Source organism: Mustela lutreola, chromosome 13 (assembly GCF_030435805.1).
Source record: "Mustela lutreola isolate mMusLut2 chromosome 13, mMusLut2.pri, whole genome shotgun sequence".
NCBI lineage: Eukaryota > Metazoa > Chordata > Mammalia > Carnivora > Mustelidae > Mustela > Mustela lutreola.
The window spans coordinates 59,405,260-59,429,961 of NC_081302.1; the positions used below are offsets into that span (position 1 = coordinate 59,405,260).

General features: G+C 38.3%; 1 protein-coding gene across 3 annotated transcripts in view; it reads right to left on the minus strand.

Annotated features, from left to right (window-relative positions):
- SUCLA2 (succinate-CoA ligase ADP-forming subunit beta) overlaps positions 1-24,702 on the minus strand; it is a 58,880-nt gene that overhangs the window by 33,562 nt on the left and 616 nt on the right. Inside the window, exons 2-3 of one of the 3 annotated variants that reach the window (XM_059144073.1) lie at positions 22,536-22,681; positions 8,507-8,687 (exon numbers count right to left, since the gene is read on the minus strand). In XM_059144073.1, the coding sequence (XP_059000056.1) occupies positions 8,507-8,687; positions 22,536-22,652 (298 nt within the window). In that variant the 5' untranslated portion in view covers positions 22,653-22,681. Of the gene's footprint in view, positions 1-8,506; positions 8,688-13,906; positions 13,924-13,959; positions 14,115-22,535; positions 22,682-24,702 lie in introns of those variants that run through there. The other 2 variants (XM_059144072.1, XM_059144074.1) reach the window with 2 other exon arrangements.

Genomic DNA, 24,702 nt, shown 5'->3' on the forward strand with positions numbered 1-24,702 from the left:
TCATTGGTAAATATTTATGCACCCAACATAAGAGCTCCTAAATATATAAAGCAAATGTTAACAGACATAAAGGGGGAAACAGACAAGCAATACAATTAATAGTAGGGGATTTCAATACCCACATATATCAAACAATAGATCACCCAGACAGAAAATCAATAAGCAAACACAGGCCTTAAACAACATATTCAACCATGGTCTTAATATATATATACAATGTTCCATTCAAAAGCAACAATACATATTCTTCTCAAGTGCATATGGAACATACTCTAGGAGAGATCACATGGTAAACCACAGAACAACTCAATAAAATTTAAGAGGACTGAAATCCCATCAAGCATTTTTTCCAACCACAATGGTATGAAACCAGAAATCAATTAAAGGAAGAAACCTGGAAAATTCACAAATATATAGAGACTAAACTGCATGCTGTCAATGGGTCAAGGAAAAATTAAAAAAAATTAAAAAATACATTGAGACAAACAAAATGGAAATAAACCAAAATTTATGGAATCAGCAAAAGCAGTCTAAGAACTCACAGTAATCAAAGCCTATCTCAAGAAGTAAGAAAAGTCTCAAACAAATTAACTCTGCACCTCAAGGAACTAAGAAAGAAGAACAGATGAAGCCCAAAATTAGTAGAAAAAAGGAAATAACCAAGGTTAGAACATAAATAAAATAGAGATTAAACAGACAATGGAAAAGATCAATGTTCATCTTCAAAAAGATGAACAATATGACAAACGTTCAGCTAGACCTACCAACAACAACAAAAAAAGAGTGGATTCATAAAATCAGACACAAAAAGATATTACAACTGAACACTCAGAAATACAATACAAAGGATAAGAGACTATTAAGATCAATTACATGACAACAAATTGGACAACCAAGAAGAAATAAATTCCTTGAAACATACAACCTACCAAGAAGAAACATACAATCAGATTACCAGTAAGGAGATTGAATCAGTAGTAAAAATCCTCCCAACAAATGAAGGTCCAGATCCAGATGGCTCACTGGTGAATACTACGAACATTAAAAAAAGAATATCAATCCCTCTCAAACTCTTCCAAAAAATAAAAGAGGTGGGAACATTTGCAATTCGTTTTACAAAGCCAGAATTACCCTGATATCAAAACCAGACAAGGATGCCACAAGCAAAGAAAACTACAGACCAATATCCCTGATGAACATAGACGTAAAGATAGTTGACAAAATATTAGCAAACTGAATACAACAATACATTAAAAGAATCATATATACCTTCATCAACTGGGATTTAATCCAGGGATGAAGACTGATTTAACATCTACAAATCAGTCACTGTGATACACTTTACTAATAAAATGAAGGGTAAAAAATATATGATCATCTCAAGAGATGCAAAAAAAAGCATTTGGCAAAATTCAACATCCATTTATATAAAAACCTCAACAAGGCAGTATAGATGGAACATACCTCAACATAATAAAGGCATATATGGCAAGCCCATAGCTAAATATCCAACTCAACAGTGAAAAGTTGACAGCTTTGCCTCTAAGACCAGCAAAAAAAGCAACAGTTCTGCCACTTAAACACAGAACTGGGAGTCCTAGCTATAGCAATCAGGCAAAAAAAAAAAAAAAAAAGAAAGAAAGAAAAGGCATCCTAACTGGAAAGGAAGAAGTAAAACTGTTCACTATTTGCATATGACATGGTATTATATATAGAAAACCTTAAAGATACCATCAAAAACCATTAGAATAAATGAATTCACTAATACTGCAGGACACAAAGTCAATACACAAAAGTCAACTGCATTTCTATACATTAATCATGAACTATCAGAGAAATTTTTTTTAAAAGTCTCATCTACAACTGCAGCAAAAGAATAAAATACCTATGGATAAATTTAACCAAGGAGGTAAAAGACCTGTGTACTGAACTGTAAGCATTAAAGAAATTGAAGAAACTGAAGAAATTAATTAAAGAAATTGAATTTCTTTAAAGATTAAAAAAATTCATTAAAGAAATTGAAGAAGACAAAAATAAATGTAAAGATATTCCCTACTGAAAAATTGAAATAATACAGTTGAAATGTCCATACTACCCATAGCAATCTACAGATTCAATTCAATCCCTATCACAATTCCAATGGCATTTTTCACAAAATTGAACAATCCTAAAATTAGTATGGAACCAAAAAAACAACCCCAAGTAGCCAATGCAATCTTGCAAAAACAGAAAATAGCTGGAGATACCACACTCCTGGATTTCAAACTATATTACAAAGCTACAATAATCAAAACAGTATACTACTCACATAACAAAACAAAACAGAGAGCCCAGAAATAAATCCATATATACATGGTCAATTAATTTATCAAAAAGGAGCCAGGAATATAAAATGTAAAAAAGATAGTCTCTTCAATAAATGCTGTTGGGAAGGGGAGCCTGGATGGCTCAGTCGGTTAAGCTTCCGACCCTTGATTTTGGTTCAGGTCATAATCTCAGGGTCCTGGGATCAAGCCCTGTGTTGGGCTCCACACTCAGCAGGGAGTCTACTTGGAATTCTCCCTTCCTCTGTCCCTCACCCCACACTTGCTCGCTTTCTGTCTAAAAATAAATAAATCTTAAAAAGTTTTTAAATAAATAACTGAAAGAAATAATGTCGGGAAAACTAGACAGCCATATGCAAAAAGCATGAAAGTCAACCACCATCTTACACCATACAGAAAGATTAACTTGAAGTGCATTAAAGACTTGAACGCAAGACCTAAAACTACCCCATAAAATTCGAAGAAGAAAATAGACTAGACGTGGCAAGCTCTTTGACATTATGTCTTGGTGATAATGTTTCCAATCTGACACCGAAAGTAAAAGCAACAAAAGGAAAAATAAGTGGGATATGTTAAATTAAAACACATCTGCATACCAAAGAAAATCATCAACAGAATAAAAGAGCAACCTACTGAGAGAAAATATTTGCAAATTATACCATAGTCATAACTCTGACAATATGGATAGTGTCAATATCCATATATCCAAAACATATAGAGAACTCAAACAACTCAATTATAGGAAAAAAAAACGTGATTAAACAACAGGCAGAAGATGTGAAGACATTTTTACAAAGACATACAAATGGCCAGCATACATATAAAAAAGATGCTCAAAATCACTATTTATCAGGGAAATCCAAATCAAAACCAGAAAAAGATGTATCTCATACTTGCTACAATGGCTATTATACAAAAAAGACAAGGAATAACAAGTGTTGATGAGGATCTGAAGCAAAGGGAACATTCATGCACTGTTGATGGGAATATAAATTGGTGCAGCCTTGTGGAAAACAGTAAAGAGATTCCTCAAAAAAATTAAAAATAGAACTACTATATGACACAGCAGTTTCACTTCTGGATATTTATCTAAAGAAAACACTAACTTGAAAAAATACATGTATCCCATGTTCACTACAGCACTATTTACAATAACCAAGATATGGAAACAACATCCCTTGATGGATGAATGGGTAAAGAAATTATGGTATATGCACATGGGGTGTGTGCGGGTGTGTGTGTGTGTGTATGTGTACTCAGCCACAAAAAAAGAGTAACACTTTGCCATTTGCAGCAACATGGATGTGGCTAAGAAAGCCAGAGAAAGACATATTCCATAAGAATGTAATCTTATATATGAATTGGAAAACAAAACAAAACAACTAAGCCCATAGATACAGAGAACAGATTGGTAGCTGCCAGAGGGAGGGGGTAGGGGATAGGAAAAATGGATGAAAGCAGTCAAAATTAAAGAAAAAAAAGAAAAAGATGGGACTTAAGACCCATTTCAAACTTCTAACCTCATGAAAGAATAAGTTTATGTTTTAAGCAATTAAATAATATGCAGCAGATATAAGTACTATTATTCATGAAATTTAGAATTTGGCAATTCAAGTCTATTCTAAGGATCAACAAAATATGCAAAAAAGACAGACTAGTCAGGCAACATAAATTTCACTAGGTTGAACAATTTTCAAGCAACAAAATGATTACATTGTGTCGATTTCAAACATGGAAAGTCAATTCAGTTGCAATTCTATTTAGGGTAACAGAGAAACTAAGATGTATTTGTAGCTGAACTATGTATTATAGTTTCCCCTTTTAAAATTCTGTGAAGCACAGCTTTTAATAGTTCCTCTGAAAATTAGAACAAAAATGGGAGAAACTTCCCAAGCCTAAAAGATATTATTCTTGGCAATACAGAATCATGAAATCAATGAGATGTCTACTACAGACTTATCATTAAAAATGGATATGAGGGGGTAACCTGAGTGGCTCAGTTGGTTAAAACTGCCTTCAGCTTCGGTCAGGATCTCAGGGTCCTGGGATCAAGTCCCACATCAGGCTCCTTGCTCAGCGGGGAATTGGCTTCTCCCTTTGCCTGATGCTCCCCCCTGCTTGATTTCTCTCTCTCTCTTTCTCTCTCTCTCAAATAAATAAATAAATAAAATCTTTTTTTTTTTTTTTTAAATGGTTATGAGGGGACGCCTGGGTAGCTCAGTTGGTTAACTGTCTGCCTTCAGCTCAAGTTGATTCCAGGGTCCTGGGATAGAGTCCTGCATTGGGTCCCTTGCTCAGCAAGAAGCCTTCTTCTTCCTCTGCCTGCTGTTCCCCCCACCTGTGCACACACAAGAGCACTCTCTCTGACAAATAAATCTTTCCAAATAATAAATAAATAAGTAAAAAAAAAAAAAATGAAAATGGATATGAAAAGGGGAGCCTCGGTGGCTCAGCTGTTTAGACCTCTGACTCTTGATTTTGGCTCAGGTTATTACCTCAGGGTCCTGGGATCAAGCTCTGTGTCAGGCTCCATGCTCAGCAGGGAGTCTGCTTGAGATTCTCTCTCTCCCTCTACCCCTACCTCTGTGAATGCTCTCAATCTCTCTCTCTCTCAAGATAAATAAATCTTTTAAAAAATGGATATGAGAAAAACAGTCTATTAAAACACACACACACACACACATACACACAGGAAAAGAAAAGAAACTATAGATTTCTTCCCAACCATTCTTCCATCCCTAACTTCAATTATTCACAACAGGCAAAACTAGCCTCCAGGCCAGTGTATCCAACTTTTTTCACATCACAATATACACAGAAAATTATAGAATTTGTAGGGAATACTGGGGAAGAAAGCCAGGGCTATTTCAGGAAGAGTCACCAGTTGTAGGCTCAGTGCCCCCAGACCCCATGCTAACTCATGGAAATGAGGGCAAGCAAGTTTGGCCCACCTGTAATGCATTTATATCTCACTGTTTCAGCTGCTGATGTAAGAGTTCTAATAAATGGGAATTAATACTTTGTGAGTTGTTCAAAAATTCAAGAAGCAAAGTAGCCAAAATCAAAATTAGGAACTGCTAGCTGGATGGACAGAGCCAGGTATATTTCTAAGGCACCTTATACCATACCTTATTAGATCCTATAAGCAACATTTTCTGACATTAATGACTCCCAAACAAAAGACAAAACTGTCCTCAACATCTTCATAGTAGCTGCTAAATATATCTTTTAAAAGTGGCATTTCAGGGCGCCTGGGTGGCTCGGTAAGTTAAGCCTCTGCCTTCGGCTCAGGTCATGATCTCAGGGTCCTGGGTCCTGGGATCGAGCCCTGCATCAGGCTCTCTGCTCAGCAGGGAGCCTGCTTCCCTCTCTCTCTCTCTGCCTACTTGAGATCTCTGTCTGTCAAATAAATAAATAAAGTCTTTTAAAAAAAAGAAGAGACTAAATATTTATTAAAAAAAAAAAAAAAAAAGTAGCATTTCTGGAGCACCTGGGTGGCTCAGTGGGTTAAAGCTCTACCTTCAGCTCAGGTCATGATCCCAGTGTCCTGGGATTGAGCCCCGCACTGGGCTCTCTGCTCAGCAGGGAGCCTGCCTCTCTGCCTACTTGTGATCTCTGTCTGTCAAATAAATTTTAAAAATTTAAAAAATAAAAAAGTAGCATTTCTGAGTCTCTGAATTTAAGACCTCCTTAACCACTAATCCCACTTGCATCCTATAATCATCATCTGCAGTGTTACTTGACAAAAACATACTCTCCAGATGAACAAGATACCTTCTGTTCCAAGGGGCTCAAAATCAGAGCTGTCTACTTGCTCCTTGCTTCACATAAATCCTGGTCCCTGAGACCTTCCCAGAAATACTCATAATTAGAGTATACCCTGCATACATTAACTATCAAATAAATCCTACTTGTTTTATGAAAAAGTTCCTACACAGATCTTTTTTTTGACAAAACAATGAATTTTGATTAAATGAGCAAATATATGGAAAATACAGAAAAATGAATTATAGTGATTCAGAAATAGAAAAGCGAATTACAGTGATTCAGAAATAGAAAACAATAATTTTTACCAACTTCATTATATATAAATCAGGCCTTACTGACACTGGCATGAAAATCATTTTAAGCTTCAGCATTACAACAAAGGAAAGAATTGGTAAGCAAAAAATCATCAATGCGAGGGATTAGACTAATAAAAATAAAAACAAAGTCAAAGGTCTAAATTTCATTCTTAAGGACAGAAGGGCAAAATAAGAAACCTTATACTTTCTCTACTGCACTTCCAAGTTTTCCTTCCCACTTAGCTGACTCTTCTTTACAAATTAAAGCTTAGGTCATACAGATAAGATCAAATCTCAAGGGAATAGTTATTAATAAGTAGCCTTTGCAAGAAATAGTACAGAAATACAATCACGAGTTTTCTTTACACTTGACCTTTAAGAGCCTCTACCACACAGTGTGTTGAAAGTAAAAGCGAAGCACATCTTTTACCATGCACAAGTTCCAGCTACAGGTCATTAATTAACAAAAACTTCCCCCAAATTAATATCAATTTACACAAGGCTTTCAATGAATAAAAAGAAGTGTGCTTATAACCTGAATAAAGAGGACTTTTTTCTGATTAACAAAAAATTAAACTGTCAATGAAAAATCATGTTTCCAAGTAAACATCTCATTCAAAAATATATGACATATGTCTGAACTTGTACATGCCCTCACTTTTAAAGACAAACTCATTCTAGAAACAAATAAGTACAAAACGAGAATAAAACTTAAAAAATTTTAAACATTTTTAAATGTTCCACTGTCTTCTTAAAATACTAATAAAAGCAAAGTCTTCACCAAAGCACATTCAAAGCCTTATTAATCAAGTATACATACAACAGAGATTGTGCTAATCTACGTAAAATTGGTGGAATTTTAAATATTGCTAAAAATAAAATGCAATGGGGCGCCTGGGTGGCTCAGTGGGTTAAAGCCTCTGCCTTCGGCTCAGGTCATGATCCCAGGGTCCTGAGATCAAGCCCCGCATCGGGTTCTCTGTTCAGCGGGGAGCCTGCTTACCTTCCTCTCTCTCTGCCTGCCTCTCTGCCTACTTGTGATCTCTATCAAATAAATAAATAAATATCTTTAAAAAAAAAAAAATTAAAATTAAAAAAATAAAAATAAAAATAAAATGCAATGTATAGCTCCTACATTACTCGTTGTTATGGCCTCATATTAAATCATTAAAAATGTAAGGGGCGCCTGGGTGGCTCAGTGGGTTAAAGCCTCTGCCTTCGGCTCAGGTCATGATCCCAGGGTCCTGGGATCGAGCCCCGCATCAGGCTCCCTGCTCAGTGGGAAGCTTGCTTCCCCCCTCTCTCTCTGCCTGCCTCTCTGCCTGCTTGTGATCTCTGTCTGTCAAATTAAAAAAAAAAAAAAAAAAAAAAATCCTTAAATCATTAAAAATGTAAAGTGAAGGATACCTTCTAAAGTCAGTATTTTTTAATTATAAGATTAATATAAATTAACAAAATTCAAATTAACAAAAGCTATTTAGTTTTCTGTTAGCAATAAAAGACTTGACTAATAAACATGAGCAAGTACTTAATTCATTTAACAAATATCAATAGTTCTTGATTATGTAAGTGTCAGGTACTCTTCTAAGAATTTAGGATATATCACTAGACAAAATAAGACAAAGAAACCCTGCTCTCATGGAGCTTACAGTCTAGCACTCAGCTTCGCCCCTCCCTCCTACCACCCTGGTTCCATACTTTTCCTATCAAGAGAAAGCTGGGGGAGTTTTATTAGACCTCTTTACAACCATATAAACAGCTAAGATTTTCTTCACTATTTTCTTGAAGAAGAATCATCACAGACACCAGTCTTTTAAGCTTTAGAATATTAAACAGAACTTTCTTCCCATAATTATACTCCAACTAAAGACAGGACTTTAAAGGCTTCCTAATGCCAATATAATTGGTTCTTAAGTTACTAGCTCTATGGGAGCTCAAAATGATCTCATAATTGCAGAATGTCAACAATCATAAAGTTCTACCTTCCCTTTTAAGTAAATAAAATTTATTTTTTAAAAAATAAAACAAAACCTATAAACTGTTATAAACTTAAGTAAAGTTTACATCTTATCAGAAGTGCCCATGTCAAAGTGGCCTAAGTTTTTCTTAAGTTAGTACCTAATTTTTTGGCAACTGCATAAGCTTCATCTGGTGATTTTGCCACATGTCCTTTGGGAATGGAGACACCAGCTTCTTGCAACAATTCCATACTCATGTATTCATGTAGTGAGAGATTCCTTTGTTGCTGCTGCTGTATTTGGAGTCCATGGTTGTTAAAAAATCCAGAACTTCCCAGAACCTAAAGAAATTGGGGACATATTATATATGACAGTAATTTAGAACTTATTAAAAACACCTTCTCAAAACACTTTTTTATATACAATACTTGGTTCTTCATAACTGTAATAAAACTGTTATGTTAAACCATCAAAGAATAATATTCAGAATACCTAAATTATAACCTAAGAGCTAACCTACCAGCTAAATATCAAATGTTACCCTTGTAGTTTTAACTATTTTCTCATCACGTCTAGTCTTACAAAATCTCTGGAATGGGCCATATCCCTAATGACCTACAGAGCATTTCTACCTCAATGCCAAATTCAGCAGATCTAAAACCAACCTCATCTTTCCCAACAAACCAAAAATCCTTCCCATTTTCTTCGCTCCATCATTCTTCCAGCACCTAACAAATTGCTTGGCACTAGATATACGGTAGTTAGTTAAGTGATAGTTGAGTGATTCCTCTTTCAAACACATAAGACTAAACCTTGGTTTCATCTGTAGTGATCACTGTGGTGTGCTACTCAGATTCCCCTTTCATAGCCCAGCTGCTGGGAGTGCTGGCTACTGACAGCTCTCTACTGAGTCCTCTCATTGGCACTTCCTTGTCCAAAGTCACACCTTCCCATTGTCAGCCTGCATCCAATGACTGGTCGATGGGGGTTTAAGGAAAGGTTATAAAGTCCTAGCACCTCACTTCAATTTGGGATAATTCTGAAGGACCATCCTAGTTCAGGATCTCCCAGAGGAGGCAAAAGTTCCTACTGCAACTGCACCACAGTTCTACTTCTCCCATTTCTCAAGCCTCATTCCTTCACTCCCACAAGTGTTGATCCAGACACCACTTTCCAGTGATTTCCTCAATGAAACTCTTCATTTCATAGCCTGTAAATATCAAAATTCCTCAATCCTATCAACTTTATATGACAATATGTAGAACAAATTAAGTGCTATGAAAGCCCTAGAAGAATGAATTGAAATCATACATTTAAGTATTATCCATACATTTTCATTCTCTAAACAAGGAATGCAGAATACTGAAACACAGCTCATATGAAACACATAGTAGCATAAGAATTGAATTTAAAGGGATCATATATAGAGTCTCTTTCTTTTTAATATAAAATATTGGAAACCATTTACTGATAGTCCATGTTATAGACAGTTTAGAGCATTAGAAATGTGCAGTTCTGGACTATCAACTATTGCTTTATTAAACAGTCTTCTTGAAGGAAGTTCACGAGCCATCTGCATCAAAATTACTGGGGATGTTGTCTAAAAACACAGATTCTTGAATCTACAAAATCTCTGGAATGGGCCTCAGGTAATCTGCATTCACAACAAGTCATTCACCTGATTCTTAAGCACCCTACAGTTTGAGAACCCTAGTCTAAAAAGTCAGTCACACCAAGTAACAACTTGTTTCTGTTTCACCTGGTAAGCTAAAATCCTGAATAACATTTCAGCAGAGAAACTCAACTCCATGAGTTACTGTCACTTCAATATTAAAAACCAGCAACATCCCAAACCGTTCATTATACATCTACTTTCTGAAATCCCATTCCTGGGTATATACCCAACAGAAATGAGTGCTTTGTCTACCAAAAGGCATATTCATAAGAATATCCATAGCGGGCTTATTCATTAAAAAATAAAAATGACTCAATCACCCATCAACAGAAAAAAATACAGCATATTCACATACTAGGATCTTACAAAGCAATTTTTTAAAAATCCCTGTTGTTCACAAAACAATGGATTCATCTCAAAGACATAATTTTGAGGAAAAGAAACCAGATACAAGAATACATATTTATATTTTTTAATATTGTTCAAAACCAATCAAAAATAGTGATAAAGTCAGTCAGAATTAGTGGTCACCTTCTGTTGGGGAATACTGATAAGGGGAGAGGACATGGGTGCTTCTGAGGGCTGAAAGTATTACATATCTCGATCTGAATGGTGGCTACAAAGATGTATACATATGTAAAAATTAATCTAGCTACCCAAAGTTGTATACTTTATATAAATTATACCTCAAAATAACAATAAAAATAAGGGGGAAAGAGGTGTACCGAGCAGAGCTTGGTAAAAACAGTTATACATTCAGACATTATGCCTGTTTACCAGACACTGTGCAAGAGGTGTTAAAAGAATAAAACTGACTTGGTCCAGCCACAGAATTCATTTAATGGAAATGAACATGTAAATGAACACCTACAACACACACATGAGCATTCAGAGTCATTACGTGGCACCTAATTAACTGGACAGACTAGAAAAAATACTACAGAGGCCTGATCCCAGCTTGAAAATAAAACAACTTGGGGCTATTGAGTGGCTCAGTCATTTAAGGGCCTGGCCCTTAGCTTTAGCTCAGGTCCTGAGCTCATGGTGCTAAGATGGAGGTCCCAGCAGTTCCAGGCTCAACTGTAAGTAGGCTTCCCCTCTCCCTCTCCGCCTGCCGCCCCCACTCACAGTTGCACTCTCTCAAATAAATAAATCTTTTAAAAAATCAATAAATAAATAAAAATGAAATAAAACACCACCTTGGGAACAACTGGGAAAATCTAAAACTAAATTTCCAAAGTATGATAACTACAAATTTCCTAAATATCATAACTATGTTGTGGTTATTTAGGAGAATGTCTTTACCTTTAAAAGGCGTGTACTATGGGATGCCTGGGTAGCTCAGTCAGTTAAGCATCTGCCTCAGGCTCAGGTCAAGATTCCAGGGTCCTGGGATGGAGCCTGAGCCTTGCATCAGGCTCCTCCCTCTGCCTGCAGCTTCCCTTGTTTGTGATCTCTCTCCCTCCCTCTCTCTGACAAATAAATCTCTTAAAAATAAATAAATAAAAGCCGTGTGCTAAAATACTATCTAGGGATAAAGCACCATGATATCTGCCAGCTAGTCTCAAATGGCAGAGCAAAAATAAATGAATGTTATTTTATACATATATGCATATATAAACATGTATATATGCACATGAATGCAGTTTTTTAAAGATAAAGCAAATGCAGCAAAATGTTAAATAAAGATGAAAGCAATATCTGTGCTCACTGTACGATTGCTGGAACATTCTATCAGTTTGAAATTTTCCCAAAAAAACTTTAAACCAATGACACAAAGCTCTAAGTATATTTTTGCAGTTTCTTTCAAATATCTATATTCACAAAGAATCAGTAGTACTCATAAGGTAATACTGCTAACTTTTATACCCCTTTAAAGGTTTTGTAATATCTGAAGTGTGGCTAATCCTTTCCTTGCACCCCTAGAAGTTATGACTTAAAATATGCTTTTTTAATTATGCTGGTAATAAATATTCCTACAGAATCACAAGGATTCCCACATTTAAGTCTTTGTCTTTCTCCACATTATCACTTAGAAGATTCCTACTGCCAAAAGGCCACCAGTACCTGGCCAAATTCCTATAACACCAGCCATTTAATCATCCACCCATTTAATCATTCACCAATTCAAAAGGGGGAAATGTAGTTACTGAAAAATGTGATTCACAACGAGAAAATATTTAAAATTAGTTCATCTGGGGCTCCTGGGTGGCTCAGTTGGTTAAGCAACTGCCTTCTGCTCAGGTCATGATCCTGGAGTCTGGGATCGAGTCCCACATGAAGCTCTCTGATCGCCAGAGAGTGTTTCTCCCACTGTCCTCTCTCCTCTCATGCTCTCTCTCTCTCATTCTCACTCTCAAATAAATAGATAAAATCTTAAAAAAAAAAAAATTAGTTCATCTGCTCATAACCTAAACTATTTTATCAGACATACACTGGACAAAAGATACAGAGAAACTAGACCAGGGTTAGAGAACTAAACACAATGTTTAAGAATATTTGCTAAACTCAATGTGTGACCTTGAACAAGTTTCCTAGGATCCTGCACCTCTGCGTCCTCATCTACAAAAGCAAGGGATTAGACTAAGGGCCTTCCAAATTCTAAAGCTGTATTTTTTAATGTGTGGGTGGAAAAGAAGAGATGTTCTAAGACAATAAACTAGGCACCTCCATATGGAGAGACAAGAGCTTTTAAAAGAATTTCCAAAAGGACAGATGAAAACATGTTTGTTCACCAAGTCTTCATTTTCTAAAAACAAGACAGCATTCTTTAAGACTCATAAGAAGGAAGTTCAAGGCCAAAAAATTATCACTTCTCCTATTGAGAAGCATGCTCATGTAATTCACTGCCTCCAGATTTAGAGTATTAAAATCAATTCATTTTTGTCATGTCCAAGGAGTTAATTTCAGAACGTAATCTAAAACTCTGGAATTGACTTATGAAGCAATCGTGCCCTTCCAACAAGTTTCTTGGTGTCAACACTGGAAAGAACAGGCCAAGTCTTCCGGGAAAAAAATGAAGAGCAGATTCGAGCACAAAGGCTTTGGAGCCGGACGCTTCTGGAATTACGCCTTAGCTTTGCCCCTACCTGCTTTGTGACAGAGCCCGAAATACTAGCTCTCCAGGCCACAATTTCCTCATCAATGATGAGGATATTGATGACGCCCTTATAGTGCTGCTGAAAAGCCTAACAAGAAACTACAACTAAAATGCCCAGCTCAGTACCTGGCCCACGGTAAACACTCCAAAACAAAAAACCAAAACAAACACACACTTGTGATTATTACGCTATAATATATGCTATATAAACGAAGGGATCCAAAAGATAATTGTCTTACTTCCCCAACTGGTAAGCTGGTAAACCTCATCTTATTACCACCCTTAACAAACAGAACAGGTGGGAAACTTCCCTGCCTTTTCCCAGAACAGACCAGTCAGCAAGCTGATCCTGGGAAGGCATTCCCACCTATGACAGCTCCCCAGGGACATAAAAGTACATCTGAAGGGCATTTTCCCCCCTCCCCAAAGAAGGGCCGCGGAAGCCTCTGCCCACTGCGCTGGGTGAGGTAAAAGCAGCAGAAACTGCCTAGGCCCCCACACCTCCACTTAGAAGCTCCCCTCACCCGCCTCCCCTCCGGCCCTCAGAAAGTGAGAGGGCAGCGGCAGCCGAATGGCCCGACTCCTCGCGGGCTGAGGACGAGAGCAGAGCGGCGCAAATATGGGCCCGCTCGCAGCCACAGCCACAGGCGGGCAGTCCTCCAGGGCAAGCCGCCCGCGGGCCCGGCTGGGCAACCCCATGTCACCCAATGTCACCTATTGCGAAGTGACCCCGAGCCGGGCCTCACATCCCCTCACACCTCACCCACAGGAGCCACGTCTCCCACCTCGCCCTTCCTCCTGCCGACCCTCGAAGAGATAGCGGGCGGGGCCGCAATACCTGGGCGGCGGCCCGCAGCGCAGGCCAGGACCCGCGGCTCCTAAGGGCGGTGGTAGCCAATAACCGGCTGTAGAACATGGAGGCCGCCATTTCTGAGCCCGACCCCGTCCCCTCGGCGCCGTGCGCAGGCGCAGAAGCGCAAGGCGCCCGGCGACCCAGCTGCTCCTGACGCGGACTCCAACCCGTGGCCCCACCCATGGCGGGCGGGACTTCTGGTTAACTCTGCGAATGCGGATTCCCTTAGCAGAGATTGCCAGTTCAAGCAAAGTTGGGCTTGACAGGCACCTAGCAAACTTTGACCTTTGGAGCTAACCTCCGCAGCCTCAATATGCGACCTGAGACCAGAAAGCAACCCGAACACTTCCTAGTAAAGTAGTAAGATGTGGTATTGGAGAGATGACCAGCCTTGCCATCTGTGTGATCCCAACTTCTCTGAGCCTCAGCGGCCTTAACCGTAAGATGGTGGTCGTTGAAAAAATAAGCACTCAGTATCTGCTTTGTGCCAAAGTCTGTGTTGATACAGCAGTGAATAAAACACCAATTCTACCTTAAAAAAAAAAAAAAAAAAAGACGATCAGCCACTAGTTACCAATCCAAATGGCACAGAGAATTGCCTAAGAAGCTTTAGAAAAACTTCCTTCACCAGCCCCATCTGAAGATGGAGTCAGGAATCTATATTTCTTAGAGCTCTCAGGTGAATGACATACACACTGAGCATTGAAAGCCCTGAGATGAGACGTGTGCCCCATCCAGACTTGACCACTGGACACACGGCGCCTATTTTCCTCTGGATATGTGGTTTTAAAATGTGTCGAAGAGTTTTCAATGTTAAAGATGTTAACCCAGGAATAGATTGGAGGGACTGACTAGCATTATACAGGCTCTGGTAGCTGCTTCTGAAGTACAGTGGCCCAATGCCCAGAACAGCACTGTATAAAGAAAAAAAAAAAAGGAATCTAAAACAGCCTATCAACTCAGGGAACAGAAAAGGGCTTTCTGCAGTCCTCCAAATCTCTGAGCTCTTAAAGACAAAACTTTCTCACGGATTTTTTCATTTCACTGCACTTAGGCAGGACTGTCCTTAAAGCTCGCTTCCTCACTAAAAGATAGGTACAGTTAGAAATAGGCAGAGTGGGAAAAAGCCATTGGTAGTTCAAATGTCTCTTGCTCTACCCTTCTACTGTCAATCATTGCCAGTCAAATAAAATCTAGATATCTGCCCAAAAAGCTGGGGCTGGGACCTACCAGCTTCTGTTGGAAACACCTATCCCATCAGATATGAATAGGACATACTTATTTTCAAGCCATTTTTTTAATTGCTAGTAAACACAGCAGTTGAACAACCAGGTATAACAAACCATCTGAGTCCAAGGCCAGTTATTTAAAGGGCATACGGGTAAACTCAGAGTAAGTCAAGGTGCTAAAATAAGATGTAAGGCTTTACCCCTGGAGCCTCTCAGGCTCCACACCTTTCAAGTCTGCATCACAGGTGAACCATTACACATCTCCCCTGTTGTGCCCTCTTCCACCCTAGCTTAAAAACAGGGAAGGCAGCAGCAGAAATATGGAGTAAGTCAAGAAGTGAGAAAGAGAACATGCAGATTATGTGGGACTGGCTCCTTTGGAAACCTAAGCAAGAGGCAGAGGTGCATTCCTTCAGCACTCCTTGACTGTGTTCAGAGCTCTGTATGCCTGGATACCTCATTAAAAGAATTCAGTGAGGTAAAATGATGTGACTCCTACCTGCTAACCTTGTTTCAGCATCAGGCAATCAGTCTTAGAAAATGAAATTTCTTTACTAAGAAACTACTTTTTCCACAACAAACATTTTTATCATTTTTTTCTACAAGTATCTCAGAAACTAGTAGGCAGAATGTATTAGGTGGAGGGTAGGGGAGAGTATATGAGGAAGGGGGGGAAAAAAGAATTGTACTTCATGTATAATGCTATTCTTATGCTCAACCTGTAGTCCCCCACTTTGTGTATCTCTGCCTCTACCTGGAGATTAAGGATGAGCGTGGTGTGCAGGAAAAAAGAGGAAAAGAAATTTCCTAGGGAGAGACTTTAATTTTTTTCACAGTTCTTTCAAATCATTAAAGGATATAACATCTGATGTAGCAAAATCATTGAAGGTATAATAATACCCCCCCAAAAATTTTACTGCCTAGAGCAAAGACTTATCTAACTTGCCCAGAGTAAACAGCTTTTACTTGATTGCTCTAGCACAACATCTGAACTGGTTCTGTATGGCAAGAGCTGGTTCCATATGGCAAGAGGAGAATTTGAGAAAATAACTAAGATTCATATCATCTTATCATGTTCATTAACCTTTTACTTTTCACTCCATTCACTACCTAAAGGAAAGAATGATGCTGCAGACCATCAGGGGACAGGTTCTGAGGTGTAAATGCAAGGGTTGAGAACTGCAAAAGACTGAACTTCAAGTTTCAAAAGCCAGAACGAAGAAGGACTCAAGGAACGTTTATGCCTCAGAATTAGAACTGGAATTTCCTCTCTCCTAGAGAATATGGAGAGAGGAAATTGGGAGAAAGTAAGACACTCTGGTGGTTTCTTGAGGAGGGCCCCTGTGTTTTATACTTTCCAATGCCACTGTGTCCCGGATGAAGGGTTATTCCACTCCCAAAGAGTTTTGGGGATCTAAACAAGAGATACTAGAAGAAGACACAAAATCCCCTGATCACACTGGTGGCACAGAAGGAGTGGAAACTTCTGACAGTCAGGTGTACCTTTGCAGATGGAGCTAAATCATATTCCCAGGATTGTACCCATCCCACCAAAGATGGGGAAGCCTGCAAGGGCTTCCAGAACCATTGACAGCTATGTAGACAAGCATGGAGAGATGGCAGATGGAAACATGTAAGGATAGACCTGTAAGGAACAATGACACAGAGCATATGGGAAGAGGAATTTGACAATAAATGTCAGCTTAGTTATCTAGCAATACCAAAGACTAGCTGTTCCATGCTCATCTGTCACTGCAATTATCTCCTGGATCTAAAGAGGAGGGAGGGAGATAGCTTCTAATTTACCAGAGGTTAATTTTCTGGCAGTTGATGTAATCAGGTTAATAACAGAATTCAACTCTATATGTACAAAAAGAGTCGTATCTCTCCTACCTATGAAAATATGAAATGAACTTGGCATCTCTGCTCCACTGGGAGCAATACTGAAGGCAGAAGATTTGTCCTGCCCCAGTCTTGTCACACTTCCACCTTGAGGCTCTGAGGGAAAGTTGCCTTGAAGAATCTCCTGAACCAAAAGACACTTGATAACATGGTATAGTCAGACAGGTGGGCTCTCAGCCACCCTTGGTTTTTATGTGAGGACTCCAGATTTCTTATCTGTCTGATTCCAAGGCACATGTTAAGTCCACATGGATTCAAGGAAACTATCTTCCAAAAGTGTTACAAAATGTCCAAGCCATACCCAGCTTCATATATCTGTATGTCTTCAGTAAAAATAACAGGGAGAAAGGTGACTGAAAGGCCAGCTGTTTAAACCAAGATAGACTGAATGTGACTTAAGGGTCCTGACTAAATTATTAGACTGGACTGTTTTGAACAGATTGAATATTTAATGAATTCTCTACAGACCCATATGCAAACTAGTGACAAAGAGTTTGGGGAGAAAAATGAAAGGAAGGAAGGAAGGGAGGGAGGAAGGGAAAAAGAGAAAGTAGGTCATTATTTCTGTGCATCTGAGTTGTGATGTGAGTTAAATTTGTTAAATTTAAATTCTGCCTTAATGCATACAATACCATGCTGTGTAAAACCATAAGGAGGGTACATGAGTTATATACACCTTTGAACATCAAACACAGGACAGGCTGGAAAGACAACACTGCTCTCCCAATAAAGTCCTAGAATTGGGCAGGGCAGGAACCCTTGTGCCTGGCTACCCTACCCTTTAACTGGGAGTCTGGATAAACTGGAAAGGAGATGTGGCAATACAAAGCTCTGTTAGGTTCTAATGCTGCAGGGACTGCTGGTATACCTTGGTCAACTAGTTGGGAACCCTGCAAAAGGGAATTGTGTGGATTCTCTAGAACAGAGTGGCAACTAAGTGGGCTGATTTACACTTCTCTTGTATGATTCATAAACATCAGCTCGGTGTCTTTTTTCCTTCATCACTAATTGTATTTCGTGTGAATCACACCACCTTTTTCCATATGCATAAATATTCTAGGAAAAAATTGTTTTCTAGTTTGCTTAAATACAACGAAACTATTTTGTTACACGGATAATTGACGTGAAATGCTGGGGTTCGGGAACGACCTGTCAAGAAGGATTTCTTGAGATGTTTTTCATGCAAAAGGGGTGGTTCTATTAAAGCTCAGGGACAGAATCCGAGGGCAGTAAGAGCTGCCCTGGGGTTGTGTGTGACTGATTACACAGTTTCAAGTTGGGAGAGGGTTAGGGATGATATAAGTCTCTAAGGAATTTGGAAGAAAGGCATCCAGGACCTTGAGAGCCTAGCTGTTGTTAGGAGAAGGTCATTTACTACTGTCCTGTAAAACCTTAGTCGTGAGATTCTTCAGATGTTTATCAGTGGGACATATGCTTGGAGGATAATTGCTAACATATATCTTGCAGTAGGTAGAATGGGTAGAGATAAAGGGAGTTTCCAAAGGGATCTTCATATATTAAAGTAGACTTATAGAATCCTGGAGGTCAGGCTAATGTCAAGCTAAGCTTGCCTTTTGCCTTTAGCAAAGTATGAACATTGAGGCAGTTGAGTGCCTGGAGGAAGGTCACACAGCCTGTCCCAAATACTTGTCAATGGACTGTAAGTTTAAGGAAGTTTAATTTTTTTTTTAATTTTGCCTTTGTTCTCCACTTCAATAGTAAGGAGAGAAGCTTCTGTTCAGCTGTTCATCTATAGGGCACTTACATGTCAGTCACTGCTCCAAGTCCCCAGAACGCTGAGATCAAAGACTCTCCTTGACCTCCGTGCTTCTCTGGCCTGATGCTATTCTCTTTTCACATCTTTACACAGCCCTACAAAGCATAGGAAAGACCAAGCTACAACATGTAAACAGACTTTATTGAAGGCGTCCAGACAGTAAAATGGAATTATAAACCCAATAAAAGAAAACTTTAAACTGGCTACTAAATGTGACCCCTGAATGTCACAGGATGTCCTTGCCCACCACTCCCTTTAGACCCTGACTTCCTACTGTGTGTAAGGAGTAGCCTACTCCTTAACAGGATGTCTGTGACCTTGAACCTGCTGTCCCCGTCCTCCCTTCCCTTCCCCCATCTCCCCGCCCCAGCTCAGGCTACAGCCTAAGGCTAGCTCCCAGGAAACACTATAATCTCCAGAGAACAACTCCACACACAAGAATGACAAATTTTAACATTGGTAAAATAGGGCAGTTTAGCTCTGGGCAACCTTAGAACTCTCTGCTGCATAACTGCCAACTCAACTTTTTCTTTCTGCAACTCCACATTGCATTTTTCTTTCTTGGCTATTTTTTTTTAAAGTCAGATTATTGAGGTATAATATACATATAGTAAATTTCACCCATTTTAGTGTATAATTCTGCATTTTGAAAAACACATAGCTATGTTATCACTGCCACAATCCAGATAAAACACAGTTCCTTTATCCATATCTCTCATGCCCTTTTAGTCAAACTCCTCGCATGCTCAGCTCCAGGCAAAACTGACCTTTTTGTTATGTCTATAGTTTTGCCCATAACAACATGGCATAGAGATGGAATCATACATATGGTAGTTTTTTATATCTAATTACTTTCACTTAGTATGATGTAAGTTTATCCATGTTAAATGTACCAAAGTTTGTGCCTTTATATTGCTAAAGGCAATTTAAATTTTAAATTTTCTATTGTCTGAATTTACACTGTATGAATGTACTACAGTTGACTTATCCCTTCACCACTTGAAGAACATTTGAGTTATTTATAGTTTTTGATTATTATGAATAAAGCCACTAAAATATTTACATACAGGTCCTGAAGAGAACGTAAGTTTTCATTTCTTTTAGGTAAATATCTAAGAATGGGATTACTGAATCGTATGATAAACCGATGCTTAACATTATATGAAACAGTAAATTGCTTTCCAAAGTGGCTGTACCATTTTGCATTCCCACGAGCAATGTGTGAGAGTTCTGATTTTATGAACTTTTAAAAAAAATTCTTAATTTATTTGACAAGACATTTTTTTAAAAGATTTTATTTATTTATGATTTGTCAGATAGAAAGAGAGCAAGCGAGTGCGCACACAAGCAGCAGGAGCAGCAGGCAGTGGGACAAGCAGACTCCCAGCTGAACAAGGAACCTGATGCGGGACTTGATCCCAGAACCCTAAGATCATGACCTAAGCCAAAGGCAGACACTTAACTGATGGAGCCACCCAGGCATCCCAACAAGAGATTTGTGTGAGAGTTCTAACTGGACTTCAGCATTTGGTATTATCAGTCTTTGTGGTTAAAAACAAACAAACAAACAAATAAACAAAATAAAACACTAAAACTTATTCATTCTAAAAGATGTATAGTTACCTCAATGTAGTTTTAAATTTTTAGAGACTCATCGTGTTGAACATATTTGCATGTGTTTATTTGCCACCCATATCTCTTTTTGATGAAATCTCAGTTCAATAATTTTGCCCATATATTTATTGGGTTGTTAGCTTTATTATTGGGTTTTGAGGACTCCTTACATATTCTAGAGCCCAGTCCTTTATCAAAAATGTGTGTTGCACATTTTTCTCCTAAGTCTGTAGCTTGTCTTCATTTTGAAAAATAGTTTATATCTTTGTTAGCTCAGGCTTCTATAATAAAATGTCATAGACCGGGCAGCCTAAGCAACAGACATTTCTTTCTCACAGTTCTGGAGGCTAGGAAGTCCAAGATCAAAGTACCAGCAGATTCGATTCCTTGTGAGAGCCCTCTTTCTGGTGTCCCACCTTCTTATGTCCTCACATGTTAGGAAAGTAGAGATCAAGCTCTCTGGTCTCTTGTAAAGGCACTAATCTCATCATGAGGATCCCACCTTTATGACCTCATCTAAGGCCACTTACCTCCAAGTCCCCATAATCAAATATATGTGGGAAGAGCACTTCAACATATAAATTTGGGGAGGGATGAAATACAATCCATCCTTAATTGTGTCTCTCAAAGAGAGTAAGTTTTAAGTTTTGATGAAGTCCAAATTATCAATTGCTTTCAACAGATCATGCCTTTGGTGTCCTAGCTAGGAAAACTTTGCCTAACCCAGATAACAAAGATATTCTCTTATGTTTTCTTATAGAAAATTTATACTTTTAGGTGGTTTTATTTAGGTACAGTCCATTTTGAATGAACTGTTATATGTGGCACCAAGTATAAATGATCTTTTGTTTTTGTTGTTCTAATACCATCTGTTAAAAAAGTCTATTTTCTGGGGTGCCTGGGTGGCTCTGTAGGTTAAGCCACTGCCTTTGGCTCAGGTCATGATCCCAGGGTCCTGGGATGGAGCCCCACATCATGCTCTCTGCTCAGCGGGGAGCCTGCTTCCCCCTCTCTCTCTGCCTGCCTCTCTGTCTACTTGTGATCTCTCTCTGTCAAATAAATAAATAAAATCTTTAAAAAAAAAGATTAAAAATAAAGTCTATTTCTGGCTTCTCCATTCTGCTCCATTGATTTATATGTCTATGCTTTAATAAACACCACACTCTCCAGGTGCCTGGGTGGCTCAGCTGGCTAAGCATCTGACTCTTGGTTTCAGCTCAGGTCATGATCTCAAGGTCGTGGGATCAAGTCCTATGTCAGGCTCCATGCTGGGCATGAATGCTGCTTAGGAGTCTCTCTCTCTCTGTGTCTCTAAAATAAATAAATACATACATGCACACACATGCATACATATGTACATACATGCATATACACACAGGCATGCATACATACATGCATGCACACATACCACTCTCTTGATTAGCGTGGCATTATCCTGGGTCTTAAAATCAGGTTATGAATTTTCCAAGTTTTTCCATTTTAAAAATTGTTTTAATTATTCTAGACCTTTTTGCATTTCTATATAAATTTTTATTTATTTTTCTTTTTTTTTTTTATTTATTTGACAGAGATCACAGTTAGGTAGAGAGGCTGGCAGAGAGGGGGGGGGAAGCAGGCTCCCTGCCGAACAGAGAGCCCGATGCGGGACTCGATCCCAGGACCCTGAGACCATGACCTGAGCCGAAGGCAGCGGCCTAACCCACTGAGCCACCCAGGCGCCCTCTATATAAATTTTTAAATCGGTCTGTCAGTTTCTACTGGGGGAAAAAGGCCTTCTGAAATTTTGGCTGGGATATCAAAATCCACATACATCAATTTGAAGAGATTTGACTGTTTAACCACATGTAGTCTTTTGATCTATCATGGTGGTATTTCTCTCCTTTCAGTTAATTTCCTGCAGTAACTTTTTATAGTTTTCAGTGTACAGGTTTTGCACATCTTTTGCTAAAGGTATCCCTTAATATTTTATATTTTCCATGATATTGTTTTTAAAATTCAGTTTCTGAATTTATTAAGTATTTTTTTTTACTATTACTTACTTTATAATAAAGCGTTGAAGATCTCATGTAACTTATTGAGTACTGTAGTGGAAGTGAAAAGCAGAATGATTGTATACATACTGGGAGCTGAATCCCACTGTAGCTGGCCAGCATCATAAGAGAGTGCCATGCTGCATATCACTACCCTGGGAAAACATAAAAATTCAAAATTCAAATTATGGCTTCTGTTTTCACACTATCATAAAGTCAAAAAACTATAAATAGAACCATCATAAATCGGGAGACTAGCTGTATATGGAAATATAATTGATTTTGTGTATTGACCTTAATCCTTTGAACTTGATAAACTCATGTATTTGTTTTCGTAGCTTCTTTGTGGATTCCTTAGGATTGGCTGTGATTAAAGATAGTTACTCCTTCCTTTTCAATTTAACTATCTTTTATTATTTATTGATTTTATTGGTTGCACTAATAGAACCTCCAGCTATGTGATGACTTCAAATGATATCCTTGCTTCTCTCAAATCTTAGTCTTTCACCATTGTATTAGTCTGCTAGGGCTGCCATAAGGAAGTACCACAGACTAACTGGCTTAAATAACATTTATTTTCACACAGCTCTGGATTCTAGAAGTCTAAGATCAAGGTATCAGGGGCCTGGCTTTTTCTGAGGGCTTTCTCCTTAGCTTGCAGATGTCTGTCTTTTCCCTGTGTTTTCAAGTGGATTTTCCTCTGTCTGCGTCTAACTTCATCTCTTCTTTAAGGATACCAGTTATACTAGATTAGGATTCACCCTATTGACCTCATTTTAACTTAATTACTTCTTTAAAGGCCCTATTCTCTAAATATAGTCATATTTTGAGGTATTGGGGGTTAGGACTTCAACATACGAATTTGGGGCAGGGGAGCATGACTTAGCCCATAACAACCGTTAAATAAGATGTTAGTTGTAAATCTTTTAAATGCCATATATAAGGTTGTTAAAATTCCCTTTAATCCTAGTTTGCTTAACTCTTTTTAAAATCATTAATAATTACTGAAGTTTCTCAGGTTCTTTTCTGCATCTGTTTAGATGATTATATGAGTTGGGACACCTGCGTGGCTCAGTGGGTTACCTTCTGCTTAGGTAGGTCATGATCCCAGCATCCTGGGATTGAGCCCCACATCAGGCTCCCTGCTTAGTGGGGACTCTGCTTCTCCCTCCCCAGGCTCTTGTGCTCTTGCTTACTCTCTCTCTCTATTTCTCTTTCCCTCCCTCTCAAATAAATAAACTCTTTTAAAAAATGATTAAATGTGTTTCTTTTTTCTCTCTTTTAATGCAGTAAACTACAAGGATTGATTTTTCAAATATTAACCTCACCTTGTATTTCTGGGAATAACTCCATTCAGTTATGATACATTATCCTGTCTATATGTTGCCAATTTTTATTTGGGAAAATATTATAGAATATCTTTGTGGTGCATAACATATTAAAGGGTGTATTTCTGGGTGGAAGGAAAGATGCTGTACAAATATGTAGTCATTTACCAAAACATGAAGAAGAAACCTATTACTTGAAATATGTAGGCAAGTATCAGGAATAATAGTTCAAAGAGCTAAAAGTGAATGGAAACCAGGACTAGTGGGTAAAGTCATCCCTACTCATCCTTACTTGTTTTTCTACCATTTGAGTTTTAAAATTGTAAGTGCATTAGTTCAGTAGAAGTAAAACCTGATTTATATTAATGAAAAAAGTAAATCCTCCCCAACCAGAGACTAGTCATTTGTTCTTTTCTAGTTCATTTTCATCACAACTCTAATTCAGCTGGGATTATTTTGGTGGGTGCATGTTGTGCAAACAACTGGGACAATTCTTTCCTTCCCCCCAAACTAGCTTCTCCCAGCACAATCCATTGTCTTTAATTTTTTTCCATGTTGTGTTAATACTTTCAATAATTTATACCAGGTTGTTTCTATACCATTTATCCTTGCCCTAATAACCATGCTGACTTGAGCTATACATAGAATGAATTTATATGGTGGTGGAGAATCTCATCCAAACAAAAAAAGAAATAGGATATGCAAGGCGCAGAGGTTTATAAAGGCGGACAGCTGGTAAATGCACGCTTTGGATAATCTGAGAGTAGATATTGATGTAGAAATTGTTGGGGTTCGGGGCAAATGCTCAGGAAAGAATTCTTGAGATGACTTTGGTGGTTTTATTAAAA